Source organism: Oncorhynchus kisutch, linkage group LG13 (genome assembly GCF_002021735.2).
Source record: "Oncorhynchus kisutch isolate 150728-3 linkage group LG13, Okis_V2, whole genome shotgun sequence".
NCBI lineage: Eukaryota > Metazoa > Chordata > Actinopteri > Salmoniformes > Salmonidae > Oncorhynchus > Oncorhynchus kisutch.
Window position 1 is genome coordinate 277,501 of NC_034186.2, and position 15,121 is coordinate 292,621.

The 15,121-nt window shown below is 44.5% G+C and overlaps 1 protein-coding gene across 5 annotated transcripts in view; it reads right to left on the bottom strand.

Annotated features, from left to right (window-relative positions):
- The window catches only part of chd1l (chromodomain helicase DNA binding protein 1-like), a 60,309-nt gene that overhangs the window by 28,143 nt on the left and 17,045 nt on the right, over positions 1 to 15,121 (bottom strand). For all 5 annotated transcript variants that reach the window (XR_004212140.1, XM_031838119.1, XM_031838121.1 and 2 more), the window contains 4 exons: positions 11,442 to 11,556; positions 10,074 to 10,227; positions 8,830 to 9,016; positions 4,555 to 4,691 (listed from right to left, as the gene is read on the bottom strand). Coding sequence is in view for 4 of the 5 variants with exons in the window: in XM_031838119.1 (XP_031693979.1) it covers positions 4,555 to 4,691; positions 8,830 to 9,016; positions 10,074 to 10,227; positions 11,442 to 11,556 (593 nt within the window). In the remaining variant the exon portion in view is untranslated. The remainder of the gene's footprint in view (positions 1 to 4,554; positions 4,692 to 8,829; positions 9,017 to 10,073; positions 10,228 to 11,441; positions 11,557 to 15,121) is intronic.

The window sequence follows — 15,121 nt, forward strand, 5'->3', positions numbered from 1 at the left end:
TACACTCCAACAACATACCCTGTCTGTCTAACATTACACTCCAACAACATACCCAGTCTGTCTGTCTAACATTACACTCCAACAACATACCCTGTCTGTCTGTCTAACATTACACTCCAACAACATACCCTGTCTGTCTGTCTAACATTACACTCCAACAACATACCCTGTCTGTCTGTCTAACATTACACTCCAACAACATACCCTGTCTGTCTGTCTAACATTACACTCCAACAACATACCCTGTCTGTCTGTCTAACATTACACTCCAACAACATACCCTGTCTGTCTGTCTAACATTACACTCCAACAACATACCCTGTCTGTCTGTCTGTCTGTCTGTCTGTCTGTCTAACTACACTCCAACAACATACCCTGTCTGTCTGTCTGTATAACATTACACTCCAACAACATACCCTGTCTGTCTGTCTAACATTACACTCCAACAACATACCCTGTCTGTCTGTCTAACATTACACTCCAACAACATACCCTGTCTGTCTGTCTAACATTACACTCCAACAACATACCCAGTCTGTCTGTCTAACATTACACTCCAACAACATACCCTGTCTGTCTGTCTGTCTGTCTAACTACACTCCAACAACATACCCTGTCTGTCTGTCTGTATAACATTACACTCCAACAACATACCCTGTCTGTCTGTCTGTATAACATTACACTCCAACAACATACCCTGTCTGTCTGTCTGTATAACATTACACTCCAACAACATACCCTGTCTGTCTGTATAACATTACACTCCAACAACATACCCTGTCTGTCTGTCTGTCTAACTACACTCCAACAACATACCCTGTCTGTCTGTCTGTATAACATTACACTCCAACAACATACCATGTCTGTCTGTCTAACATTACACTCCAACAACATACCCTGTCTGTCTGTCTGTCTAACCTTACACTCCAACAACATACCCTGTCTGTCTGTCTGTCTAACATTACACTCCAACAACATACCCTGTCTGTCTGTCTGTCTGTCTAACATTACACTCCAACAACATACCCAGTCTGTCTGTCTGTCTGTCTAACATTACACTCCAACAACATACCCTGTCTGTCTGTCTGTCTGTCTGTCTGTCTGTCTAACTACACTCCAACAACATACCCTGTCTGTCTGTCTGTCTGTCTGTATAACATTACACTCCAACAACATACCCTGTCTGTCTGTCTGTCTGTATAACATTACACTCCAACAACATACCCTGTCTGTCTGTCTGTCTGTATAACATTACACTCCAACAACATACCCTGTCTGTCTGTCTGTATAACATTACACTCCAACAACATACCCTGTCTGTCTGTCTGTATAACATTACACTCCAACAACATACCCTGTCTGTCTGTCTGTATAACATTACACTCCAACAACATACCCTGTCTGTCTGTATAACATTACACTCCAACAACATACCCTGTCTGTCTGTCTAACATTACACTCCAACAACATACCCAGTCTGTCTGTCTAACATTACACTCCAACAACATACCCAGTCTGTCTGTCTAACATTACACTCCAACAACATACCCAGTCTGTCTGTCTAACATTACACTCCAACAACATACCCTGTCTGTCTGTCTGTATAACATTACACTCCAACAACATACCCTGTCTGTCTGTCTGTATAACATTACACTCCAACAACATACCCTGTCTGTCTGTCTGTATAACATTACACTCCAACAACATACCCTGTCTGTCTGTATAACATTACACTCCAACAACATACCCTGTCTGTCTGTCTGTCTAACTACACTCCAACAACATACCCTGTCTGTCTGTCTGTATAACATTACACTCCAACAACATACCATGTCTGTCTGTCTAACATTACACTCCAACAACATACCCTGTCTGTCTAACCTTACACTCCAACAACATACCCTGTCTGTCTGTCTGTCTGTCTGTCTGTCTGTCTGTCTAACATTACACTCCAACAACATACCCTGTCTGTCTGTATAACATTACACTCCAACAACATACCCTGTCTGTCTGTCTGTCTGTCTGTCTGTCTGTCTGTCTGTCTAACATTACACTCCAACAACATACCCAGTCTGTCTGTCTAACATTACACTCCAACAACATACCCAGTCTGTCTGTCTAACATTACACTCCAACAACATACCCAGTCTGTCTGTCTGTCTGTCTAACATTACACTCCAACAACATACCCTGTCTGTCTGTCTGTCTGTCTAACTACACTCCAACAACATACCCTGTCTGTCTGTCTGTATAACATTACACTCCAACAACATACCCTGTCTGTCTGTCTGTATAACATTACACTCCAACAACATACCCTGTCTGTCTGTCTGTCTGTCTAACTACACTCCAACAACATACCCTGTCTGTCTGTCTGTATAACATTACACTCCAACAACATACCCTGTCTGTCTGTCTAACATTACACTCCAACAACATACCCTGTCTGTCTGTCTGTCTGTCTAACATTACACTCCAACAACATACCCTGTCTGTCTGTCTGTCTGTCTGTCTAACATTACACTCCAACAACATACCCTGTCTGTCTGTCTGTCTAATATTACACTCCAACAACATACCCTGTCTGTCTGTCTGTCTAACTACACTCCAACAACATACCCTGTCTGTCTGTCTGTATAACATTACACTCCAACAACATACCCTGTCTGTCTGTCTGTATAACATTACACTCCAACAACATACCCTGTCTGTCTGTCTGTATAACATTACACTCCAACAACATACCCTGTCTGTCTGTCTGTATAACATTACACTCCAACAACATACCCTGTCTGTCTGTCTGTATAACATTACACTCCAACAACATACCCTGTCTGTCTGTCTGTCTAACTACACTCCAACAACATACCCTGTCTGTCTGTCTGTATAACATTACACTCCAACAACATACCATGTCTGTCTGTCTAACATTACACTCCAACAACATACCCTGTCTGTCTGTCTGTCTAACCTTACACTCCAACAACATACCCTGTCTGTCTGTCTGTCTGTCTAATATTACACTCCAACAACATACCCTGTCTGTCTGTCTGTCTAATATTACACTCCAACAACATACCCTGTCTGTCTGTCTGTCTAATATTACACTCCAACAACATACCCTGTCTGTCTGTCTGTATAACATTACACTCCAACAACATACCCTGTCTGTCTGTCTAACATTACACTCCAACAACATACCCTGTCTGTCTGTCTGTCTGTCTAACATTACACTCCAACAACATACCCTGTCTGTCTGTCTGTCTGTCTGTCTAACATTACACTCCAACAACATACCCTGTCTGTCTGTCTGTCTGTCTAACTACACTCCAACAACATACCCTGTCTGTCTGTCTGTATAACATTACACTCCAACAACATACCCTGTCTGTCTGTCTGTATAACATTACACTCCAACAACATACCCTGTCTGTCTGTCTGTATAACATTACACTCCAACAACATACCCTGTCTGTCTGTCTGTATAACATTACACTCCAACAACATACCATGTCTGTCTGTCTAACATTACACTCCAACAACATACCCTGTCTGTCTGTCTGTCTAACCTTACACTCCAACAACATACCCTGTCTGTCTGTCTGTCTAACCTTACACTCCAACAACATACCCTGTCTGTCTGTCTGTCTGTCTAATATTACACTCCAACAACATACCCTGTCTGTCTGTCTGTCTGTCTAATATTACACTCCAACAACATACCCTGTCTGTCTGTCTGTCTAATATTACACTCCAACAACATACCCTGTCTGTCTGTCTGTCTGTCTAACTACACTCCAACAACATACCCTGTCTGTCTGTCTGTATAACATTACACTCCAACAACATACCCTGTCTGTCTGTCTGTATAACATTACACTCCAACAACATACCCTGTCTGTCTGTCTGTATAACATTACACTCCAACAACATACCATGTCTGTCTGTCTAACATTACACTCCAACAACATACCCTGTCTGTCTGTCTGTCTAACCTTACACTCCAACAACATACCCTGTCTGTCTGTCTAACATTACACTCGAACAACACACCCTGTCTGTCTGTCAATCTGTCTAACATTACACTCCAACAACACACCCTGTCAGTCTGTCTAACATTACACTCCAACAACACACCCTGTCTGTCTGTCTGTCTGTCTAACATTACACTCCAACAACATACCCTGTCTGTCTAACATTACACTCCAACAACATACCCTGTCTGTCTAACATTACACTCCAACAACATACCCTGTCTGTCTAACATTACACTCCAACAACATACCCTGTCTGTCTAACATTACACTCCAACAACACACCCTGTCAGTCTGTCTAACATTACACTCCAACAACATACCCTGTCTGTCTGTCTGTCTGTCTGTCTAACATTACACCCCAACAACATACCCTGTCTGTCTAACAGTGCTACTAGTGAAAGGTGTAGAATAAAGATGTCCTATTTCTATGTTTGTGAGTAATGATGTTTGTCATTAGCCCACCATCACACTAGTCTAGTAGAGTAGAGGTGAGGAGACGGTCACAGAGTCTTACTTCATCGTTGTGTCGTGTCGCTCGTCTCTCTCCTCCTCCTCCTCCTGCCTCTTCCTCCAGGAGACGACTGAAGGTCCTCTGGTCCTCAGAGCTCACCTCCCGGGAGTAATCCCTCCCTTCGAAGTAGTACATGTGGTCTGGACAGGGAGAGAGACAGGGACAGAGAGAGGGACAGGGACAGAGAGAGGGACAGAGAGAGGGACAGAGAGAGGGACAGGGACAGAGAGAGGGACAGGGACAAAAAGAGGGACAGGGAGAGAGTGGGGGACAGGGACAAAAAGAGGGACAGGGAGAGAGTGGGAGACAGGGAGAGAGAGGGAGACAGGGAGAGAGAGGGAGACAGGGAGAGAGAGGGAGACAGGGAGAGAGAGGGAGACAGGGAGAGACAGGGAGACAGGGAGAGACAGGGAGACAGGGAGAGGGAGAGAGAGAGGGACAGGGACAAAAAGAGACAGGGAGAGAGAGACAGAGGGAGAGAGAGACAGGGGGAGAGAGAGACAGGGGGAGAGAGAGACAGGGAGAGAGAGAGAGACAGGGAGAGAGAGAGACAGGGAGAGAGAGAGACAGGGAGAGAGAGAGACAGGGAGAGAGAGAGGGACAGGGACAAAAATAGGGACAGGGAGAGAGAGGGAGAGAGACAGTGACAGAGAGCGGTACAGAGAGAGGTACAGGGAGAGAGAGACAAGGACAGGGACAAAAAGAAAGCGAGAGACAGATGGAGACAGGGAGAGAGAGAGGGACAGGGACAAAAAGAGACATGGAGAGAGAGAGAGACAGGGAGAGAGAGAGACAGTGAGAGAGACAAAGGGACAGACAGACAGAGACCGAGAGAGACAGTGAGAGAGAGAGAGAGACAGTGAGAGAGAGAGAGAGAGAGACAGTGAGAGAGAGAGGGACAGGGACAAAAAGAGGGACCGGGAGAGAGAGACAGGGAGAGAGAGGGAGAGGGACAGGGACAGAGACAGGGACAGAGACAGGGACAGAGAGAGAGAGACATAATGAAGACAGCTTCTCCATCCTGGAGGGGGAAATCAATAATTTCCAGGCCCAGGGACATGTACTAGTCTGTGGCGACCTAAATGCCAGAACCGGACAAGAACCTGACACCCTCAGCACACAGGGGGACAAACACCTGCCTGGAGGTGACAGCATTCCCTCCCACATATGCCCCCCTCGGCACAACTATGACAACACAACCAACAAAAACGGGTCACAACTCCTGCAGCTCTGTCGCACGCTGGGTATGTACATAGTCAATGGTAGGCTTCGAGGGGACTCCTAAGGTAGGTACACATATAGCTCATCTCTTGGCAGTAGTACTGTATACTACTTTATCACTGACCTCAACCCAGAGTCTCTCAGAGCGTTCACAGTCAGCCCACTGACACCCCTATCAGACCACAGCAAAATCACAGTCTACTTAAACAGAGCAATACTCAATCATGAGGCATCAAAGCCAAAGGAACTGAGTAACATTAAGAAATGCTATAGATGGAAGGAATGCAGTTTGGAAACCTACCAAAAAACAATTAGGCAACCAATTCAATCCCTTTTAGACAATTTCCTGGGTAAAACGTTCCACTGTAATAGTGAAGGTGTAAACTTGGCAGTAGAAAATCTTAACAGTATATTTGACCTCTCAGCTTCCCTATCAAATCTAAAAATCTCAAATAGAAAACCGAAGAAAATTAACAATAATGACAAATGGTTTGATGAAGAATGCAAAATCTAAGAAAGAAATTGAGAAACCTGTCCAACCAAAAACATAGAGACCCGGAAAACCTGAGTCTACGCCTTCACTATGGTGAATCACTAAAACAATACAGAAATACACTACGGAAAAAGAAGGAACAGCATGTCAGAAATCAGCTCAATGTAATTGAAGAATCCATAGACTCTAACCACTTCTGGGAAAATTGGAAAACACTAAACAAACAACAACACAAAGAATTATCTATCCAAAATGGAGATGTATGGGTAAACCACTTCTCCAATATTTTTGGCTCTATAACAAAGAATAAAGAGCAAAAACATATACATGATCAAATACAGATCTTAGAATCAACTATTAAAGACTACCAGAACCCACTGGATTCTCCAATTATATTGAATGAGTTACAGGACAAAATAAAAACCCTCCAACCCAAAAAGGCCTGTGGTGTTGATGGTATCCTCAATGAAATGATCAAATATACAGACAACAAATTCCAATTGGCTATACTAAAACTCTTTAACATCATCCTTAGCTCTGGCATCTGAGATGCACATCCTAACCTCCTGCCCAATGTATGACCATATTAGAGAGACATATTTCCCTCAGATTACACAGATCCACAAAGAATTAGAAAACAAATCCAATTTTGATAAACTCCCATATCTACTGGGTGAAATTCCACAGTGTGCCATCACAGCAGCAAGATTTGTGACCTGTTGCCACGAGAAAAGGGCAACCAGTGAAGAACACACACCATTGTAAATACAATCCATATTTATGCTTATTTATTTTATCTTGTGTCCTTTACCATTTGTACATTGTTAAAACACGGTATATATATATATATATATATATATATATAATATGACATTTGTAATGTCTTTATTGTTTTTAAACTTCTGTATGTGTAATGTTTACTGTTAATTTTCTATTGTTTATTTCACTTTATAAATTCACTTTATATATTATCTACCTCACTTGCTTTGGCAAAGTTAACACATGTTTCCCATGCCAATAAAGCCCTTGAATTGAATTGACAGAGACAGAGAGAGACAGGGACAGAGAGAGACAGGCACAGAGAGAGACAGGCACAGAGAGAGACAGGGAGAGAGAGAGAGACAGGGAGAGAGAGAGAGAGAGACAGGAGAGAGAGAGAGAGAGAGAGAGAGACAGGGAGAGAGAGAGAGAGACAGGGAGAAGAGAGAGAGACAGGGAGAGAGAGAGAGACAGGGAGAGAGAGAGAGAGACAGGGAGAGAGAGAGAGAGACAGGGAGAGAGAGAGAGACAGGGAGAGAGAGAGAGAGACAGGGAGAGAGAGAGAGACAGGGAGGAGAGAGAGAGAGACAGGGAGAGAGAGAGAGAGACAGGGAGAGAGAGAGAGAGAGAGACAGGGAGAGAGAGACAGGGAGAGAGAGAGAGACAGGGAGACAGGGAGAGAGAGAGAGACAGGGAGAAAGAGAGACAGGGAGAAAGAGAGAGGGGGAGAGAGAGAGACAGGGAGAGAGAGAGAGAGGGAGAGAGACAGGGAGAGGGGAAAACATGAATAAATAAAGATGTGTTATTGTCATATACAAAAGACTCAGTGTAATGTGTTGTTTTAGAGGCTCAGCCATAAGTAATACAGCAACTCTGGAGCAAATCAGGATTAAGTGATTTGCTCGGGTATTCGAACCAATAACATTTTGGTTACTGGCCCAACGTTCTAACCACTAGGCTACCTGCTGGTTACTGGCCCAACGTTCTAACCACTAGGCTACCTGCTGGTTACTGGCCCAACGCTCTAACCACTAGGCTACCTACAGGTTACTGGCCCAACGCTCCAACCACTAGGCTACCTACAGGTTACTGGCCCAACGCTCCAACCACTAGGCTACCTACAGGTTACTGGCCCAACGCTCCAACCACTAGGCTACCTGCTGGTAACTGGCCCAACGTTCTAACCACTAGGCTACCTGCTGGTTACTGGCCCAACGCTCTAACCACTAGGCTACCTGCTGGTTACTGGCCCAACGTTCTAACCACTAGGCTACCTGCTGGTTACTGGCCCAACGCTCTAACCACTAGGCTACCTACAGGTTACTGGCCCAACGCTCCAACCACTAGGCTACCTACAGGTTACTGGCCCAACGCTCCAACCACTAGGCTACCTGCTGGTAACTGGCCCAATGCGCTAACCATTAGGCTACCTGCTGGTTACTGGCCCAATGCTCTAACCACTAGGCTACCTGCTGGTTACTGGCCCAATGCTCTAACCACTAGGCTACCTGCTGGTTACTGGCCCAATGATCTAACCACTAGGCTACCTGCTGGTTACTGGCCCAATGCTCTAACCACTAGGCTACCTTCTGGTTACTGGTCCAATGCGCTAACCATTAGGCTACCTGCTGGTTACTGGCCCAATGCTCTAACCACTAGGCTACCTAGGCACTACTGTTTATCATCGACCCTAGGGAATATAATGCAATTTGGGATGCACACTAATAGTGTAGAGTAGTGGAGGTTTACAGTGTAGATTGATGCCAGGTTTTGCTGTGGGGCCTCCATGAGCTTTTGCTACTCACTCTGTCCCTCAGATTCTCCCTCCTCTTCCTCCTCTGTGGGCAGGTCCTTGGTCTGGGTGGGGGATTCATCAGTCAGCCACTCCCCGTCTCTAGACTGACCCAGGATCAGACCCATGTTCACAGCCTGGATGGAGCTCTCTTCTGACGACAACAGCTTGTCCACTCCAAACTTCAGGATCTCGCTGAGCTGGAGAGAGACAGATGGAACAGGATGGATGAGGAAGGGCAGAGTAGCCTGTTGACGGGACAGTGAGGTGTCATGAAAGAAATAGTTGCTGTTGCCAGGTTTACTGACCGTGTGTTGCCAGGTTTACTGACCGTGTGTTGCCAGGTTTACTGACCGTGTGTTGCCAGGTTTACTGACCGTGTGTTGCCAGGTTTACTGACCGTGTGTTGCCAGGTTTACTGACCGTGCGTTGCCAGGTTTACTGACCGTGCGTTGCCAGGTTTACTGACCGTGTGTTGCCAGGTTTACTGACCGTGTTTACTGACCGTGTGTTGCCAGGTTTACTGACCGTGTGTTGCCAGGTTTACTGACCGTGCATTGCCAGGTTTACTGACCGTGTTTACTGACCGTGTGTTGCCAGGTTTAAAGTAACCGTGTGTTGTCAGCTTTACTGACCGTGTGTTGCCAGGTTTACTGACCGTGTGTTGCCAGGTTTACTGACCGTGTGTTGCCAGGTTTACTGACCGTGTGTTGCCAGGTTTACTGACCGTGCATTGCCAGGTTTACTGACCGTGTTTACTGACCGTGTGTTGCCAGGTTTACTGGCCGTGTGTTGTTACTGACCGTGTGTTGCCAGGTTTACTGACCGTGTGTTGCCAGGTTTACTGACCGTGTTTACTGACCGTGTGTTGCCAGGTATACTGACCGTGTGTTGCCAGGTTTACTGACCGTGCGTTGCCACGTTTACTGACCGTGTGTTGCCAGGTTTACTGACTGTGCGATATGTATTGTGAATTTTACGATTCTGTATGTATTGCGATTTGACTCTGCGATTCAATGTACCAAACATATTGCTCACTATATGTCTGCTGTAGAGGGACAAGAGAGAGCCATGAAAAACTAGTTTTGATCAGTCATGGAAATAAAAGTGCTGAAAACATGTTGACTCACTTATAAAGAAGAGTTTTGGCGCAGGTACAGCCTATAAAATAATAATATTGTGATAATAATTGTAGGCATTTTTTCCTCCCATCACCAGTTGCCAGGTTACTGACGGTGTGTTGCCAGGGTTACTGACCTGCAGACCGGCAGCAGCAGAGTGGTTGTGGTTAAGCAGAGAAAAACGCCCCTCTTCTATCACTGTGTTGGTAAGGCTGAGCTTAGAACTTGCCCGGGAGTACACAATCTCCTCTACCGTATCCCTCCCCAGGAGCCGGATCACCTTCACAGCCCTGTTAAATAGACCTCTGGTTACCCCACCACCAACTTATATACACGCATAAGTAAGAGAATATATAGCAGCTAATATATATTATTATTAACTCAGGGCCCTAGTGCTAATATATATTATTATTAATTCAGGGCCCTAGTTCTACTATATATTATGATAGGGCCCTGTGTTACCTAGTCTGTCCAATAGAACTAGGGCCCTGTGTTACCTAGTCTGTCCAATAGAACTAGGGCCCTGTGTTACCTGGTCTGACCAATAGAACTAGGGCCCTGTGTTACCTAGTCTGTCCAATAGAACTAGGGCCCTGTGTTACCTAGTCTGTCCAATAGAACTAGGGCCCTGTGTTACCTAGTCTGACCAATAGAACTAGGGCCCTGTTACCTAGTCTGACCAATAGAACTAGGGCCCTGTGTTACCTAGTCTGTCCAATAGAACTAGGGCCCTGTGTTACCTAGTCTGTCCAATAGAACTAGGGCCCTGTGTTACCTAGTCTGTCCAATAGAACTAGGGCCCTGTGTTACCTAGTCTGTCCAATAGAACTAGGGCCCTGTGTTACCTGGTCTGACCAATAGAACTAGGGCCCTGTGTTACCTAGTCTGACCAATAGAACTAGGGCCCTGTTACCTAGTCTGACCAATAGAACTAGGGCCCTGTTACCTAGTCTGACCAATAGAACTAGGGCCCTGTGTTACCTAGTCTGACCAATAGAACTAGGGCCCTGTGTTACCTGGTCTGACCAATAGAACTAGGGCCCTGTGTTACCTAGTCTGTCCAATAGAACTAGGGCCCTGTGTTACCTAGTCTGACCAATAGAACTAGGGCCCTGTTACCTAGTCTGACCAATAGAACTAGGGCCCTGTGTTACCTAGTCTGACCAATAGAACTAGGGCCCTGTGTTACCTAGTCTGACCAATAGAACTAGGGCCCTGTGTTACCTAGTCTGACCAATAGAACTAGGGCCCTGTGTTACCTAGTCTGACCAATAGAACTAGGGCCCTGTGTTACCTAGTCTCACCAATAGAACTAGGGCCCTGTGTTACCTGGTCTGACCAATAGAACTAGGGCCCTGTGTTACCTAGTCTGACCAATAGAACTAGGGCCCTGTGTTACCTAGTCTCACCAATAGAACTAGGGCCCTGTGTTACCTAGTCTCACCAATAGAACTAGGGCCCTGTGTTACCTGGTCTGACCAATAGAACTAGGGCCCTGTGTTACCTGGTCTGACCAATCCGGTGGCAGCGAGCGGCAGCCTGCAGGTCATTCTGGGGGTTGAAGTCAGAGTCAATGAAGATCACAGTATCAGCTGCTGTTAGGTTCATCCCAACGCCTCCTATACAGCAGAGAGACAGGTCTGCGGTTATACAGGGGTCAGAGGTTGAAGTCACTGTCCATGAGAGTAAGGGGTCAGGCGTCAGTTTAGCCCATTGATCATGTTGTTAGCACATTACGTATTTGCTTTCATTGTTTATTCCTTATTCATTCCTTAGTCTTTCATTGTTTATTCCTTATTCATTCCTTAGTCTTTCATTGTTTATTCCTTATTCATTCCTTAGTCTTTCATTGTTTATTCTTTCATTGTTTATTCCTTATTCATTCCTTATTCTTTCATTGTTTATTCCTTAGTCTTTCATTGTTTATTCCTTATTCATTCCTTAGTCTTTCATTGTTTATTCCTTATTCATTCCTTAGTCTTTCATTGTTTATTCCTTATTCATTCCTTAGTCTTTCATTGTTTATTCTTTCATTGTTTATTCCTTATTCATTCCTTAGTCTTTCATTGTTTATTCCTTATTCATTCCTTAGTCTTTCATTGTTTATTCCTTAGTCTTTCATTGTTTATTCCTTATTCATTCCTTAGTCTTTCATTGTTTATTCCTTATTCATTCCTTAGTCTTTCATTGTTTATTCTTTCATTGTTTATTCCTTATTCATTCCTTAGTCTTTCATTGTTTATTCCTTATTTATTCCTTAGTCTTTCATTGTTTATTCCTTATTCATTCCTTAGTCTTTCATTGTTTATTCCTTATTCATTCCTTAGTCTTTCATTGTTTATTCCTTATTCATTCCTTATTCTTTCATTGTTTATTCCTTATTCATTCCTTAGTCTTTCATTGTTTATTCCTTATTCATTCCTTAGTCTTTCATTGTTTGTTTATTCATTCCTTATTCTTTCATTGTTTGTTTATTCATTCCTTATTCTTTCATTGTTTGTTTATTCATTCCTTATTCTTTCATTGTTTGTTTATTCATTCCTTAGTCTTTCATTGTTTCTTGTTTATTCATTCCTTAGTCTTTCATTGTTTATTCTTTCATTGTTTATTCCTTATTCATTCCTTAGTCTTTCATTGTTTATTCCTTATTTATTCCTTAGTCTTTCATTGTTTATTCTTTCATTGTTTATTCCTTATTCATTCCTTAGTCTTTCATTGTTTATTCCTTATTCATTCCTTAGTCTTTCATTGTTTGTTTATTCATTCCTTATTCTTTCATTGTTTGTTTATTCATTCCTTAGTCTTTCATTGTTTCTTGTTTATTCTTTCATTGTTTATTCTTTCATTGTTTATTTCTTATTCTTTTGTTGATTATTCCTTATTCTTATGCTGTTCATGAAGGTGCATGTAGTGTGCTGCCCTACAGTGGGTGTCTACAGCTTGGAGACTAGAAGTGATTTAAAGGTCATAAAGCATGTTAATGAGAAGTTGTCAAGTCGGCTCCTTTTTCTCTCAGCTTTCATATTCTGGTTCAAACTTAAGAGAGAAACTCAAAACGCTTTTGGTCTCATTGACAGATGAAACATCCTCCCACTCTCAGCTCCTCTTCTCTCTCTCTCTGTGTGTCTGTGGTGTTTCAGCTCATTCTGTCAATAGATCAGATGGAAATAAATATTTGATTTGATTTGGAGAGCTAGAGAGGCGGAGAGATGTCTCTGCTGATAGTGGGAGAGTGACAGACACAGAATCACAGATCAAAGCTTGCTCTTGATGAGTACTGGTGAGCAGGGTTGGGGTTAAAGGTCAAGGGTTGAGTACCTGTGTTACAGGCTTTGGTTTATCCATTTATATTTTGAGGTTGGACGTTAGCACGTGGGGCACACCGATTGGTGTCACCTCGTTAGTCAGTGTGTGTTATACCTATGCTGGTTTGCCATCTCGTTAGTGGGAAGATGTTTCACCTGTTGGCCCAGGTGATATTTAAGAGTGTCTGGCCCAGGTGATATTTAAGAGTGTCTGGCCCAGGTGATATTTAAGAGTGTCTGGCCCAGGTGATATTTAAGAGTGTCTGGCCCAGGTGATATTTAAGAGTGTCTGGCCCAGGTGATATTTAAGAGGGTCTGGCCCAGGTGATATTTAAGAGTGTCTGGCCCAGGTGATATTTAAGAGTGTCTGGCCCAGGTGATATTTAAGAGTGTCTGGCCCAGGTGATATTTAAGAGTGTCTGGCCCAGGTGATATTTAAGAGTGTCTGGCCCAGGTGATATTTAAGAGTGTCTGGCCCAGGTGATATTTAAGAGTGTCTGGCCCAGGTGATATTAAGAGTGTCTGGCCCAGGTGATATTTAAGAGTGTCTGGCCCAGGTGATATTTAAGAGTGTCTGGCCCAGGTGATATTTAAGAGTGTCTGGCCCAGGTGATATTTAAGAGGGTCTGGCCCAGGTGATATTTAAGAGGGTCTGGCCCAGGTGATATTTAAGAGTGTCTGGCCCAGGTGATATTTAAGAGTGTCTGGCCCAGGTGATATTTAAGAGTGTCTGGCCCAGGTGATATTTAAGAGTGTCTGGCCCAGTGCTCCAGTTGTCTTGATAGATGTGGAGGGTGAACACCATTAGTTGACCCAGGTGATATTTAAGAGTGTCTGGCCCAGTGCTCCAGTTGTCTTGATAGATGTGGAAGGTGAACACCATTAGTTGGCTCTCCCTATTTGTTTTGTAGACAAATATTCCTTTATCTAATCTTTCCTGTTTTCGTTTTGCGCCACTTTTTGGTTTGCATCCTGTCTAAGTTTGGTGTGGGGTTTTCTTTTGTTTGCCTCTTACTGGGCGCTCATGCTGGGTGTCTTTTAGGTCCCAGTTGTTGTTGCTTTCAGTGGACCCCCCATGAGTGTCTTTCAGAACCCCTCCTAAAATTCGACCCGTTTCGTTAGTTCCCCCTTCTGTTTGCGAGAGAAGTTTTGTTTTTCTTGCTGGGGAACATAGCACCTGTTAGTGTTATGGTTAGGGGTCAGGGTTAAGGACCAGTGAGCGGGTTAGGGGTCAGGGTTAAGGACCAGTGAGAGGGTTAGGGGTCAGGGTTAAGGACCAGTGAGAGGGTTAGGGGTCAGGGTTAAGGACCAGTGAGCGGGTTAGGGGTCAGGGTTAAGGACCAGTGAGAGGGTTAGGGGTTAGGACCAGTGAGAGGGTTAGGGGTCAGGGTTAAGGACCAGTGAGCGTGTTAGGGGTCAGGGTTAAGGACCAGTGAGAGGGTTAGGGGTCAGGGGTTAGTACCTGTTAGAGGTCAGGGGGTTAGGACCTGTTAGAGGTCAGGGGGTTAGGACCTGTTAGAGGTCAGGGGTTAGGACCTGTTAGAGGTCAGGGGTTAGGACCTGTTAGAGGTCAGGGGTTAGGACCTGTTAGGGGTCAGGGGTTAGGACCTGTCAGGGGTTAGGACCTGTTAGGGGTCAGGGGATAGGACCTGTTAGAGGTCAGGGCTTAGGACCTGTTAGAGGTCAGGGGTTGGGACCTGTTAGAGGTCAGGGGTTGGGACCTGTTAGAGGTCAGGGGTTGGGACCTGTTAGAGGTCAGGGGTTAGGACCTGTTAGGGGTCAGGGGTTAGGACCTGTTAGAGGTCAGGGGTTAGGACCTGTTAGGGGTCAGGGGATAGGACCCGTTAGGGGTCAGGGGATAGGACCTGTTAGGGGTCAG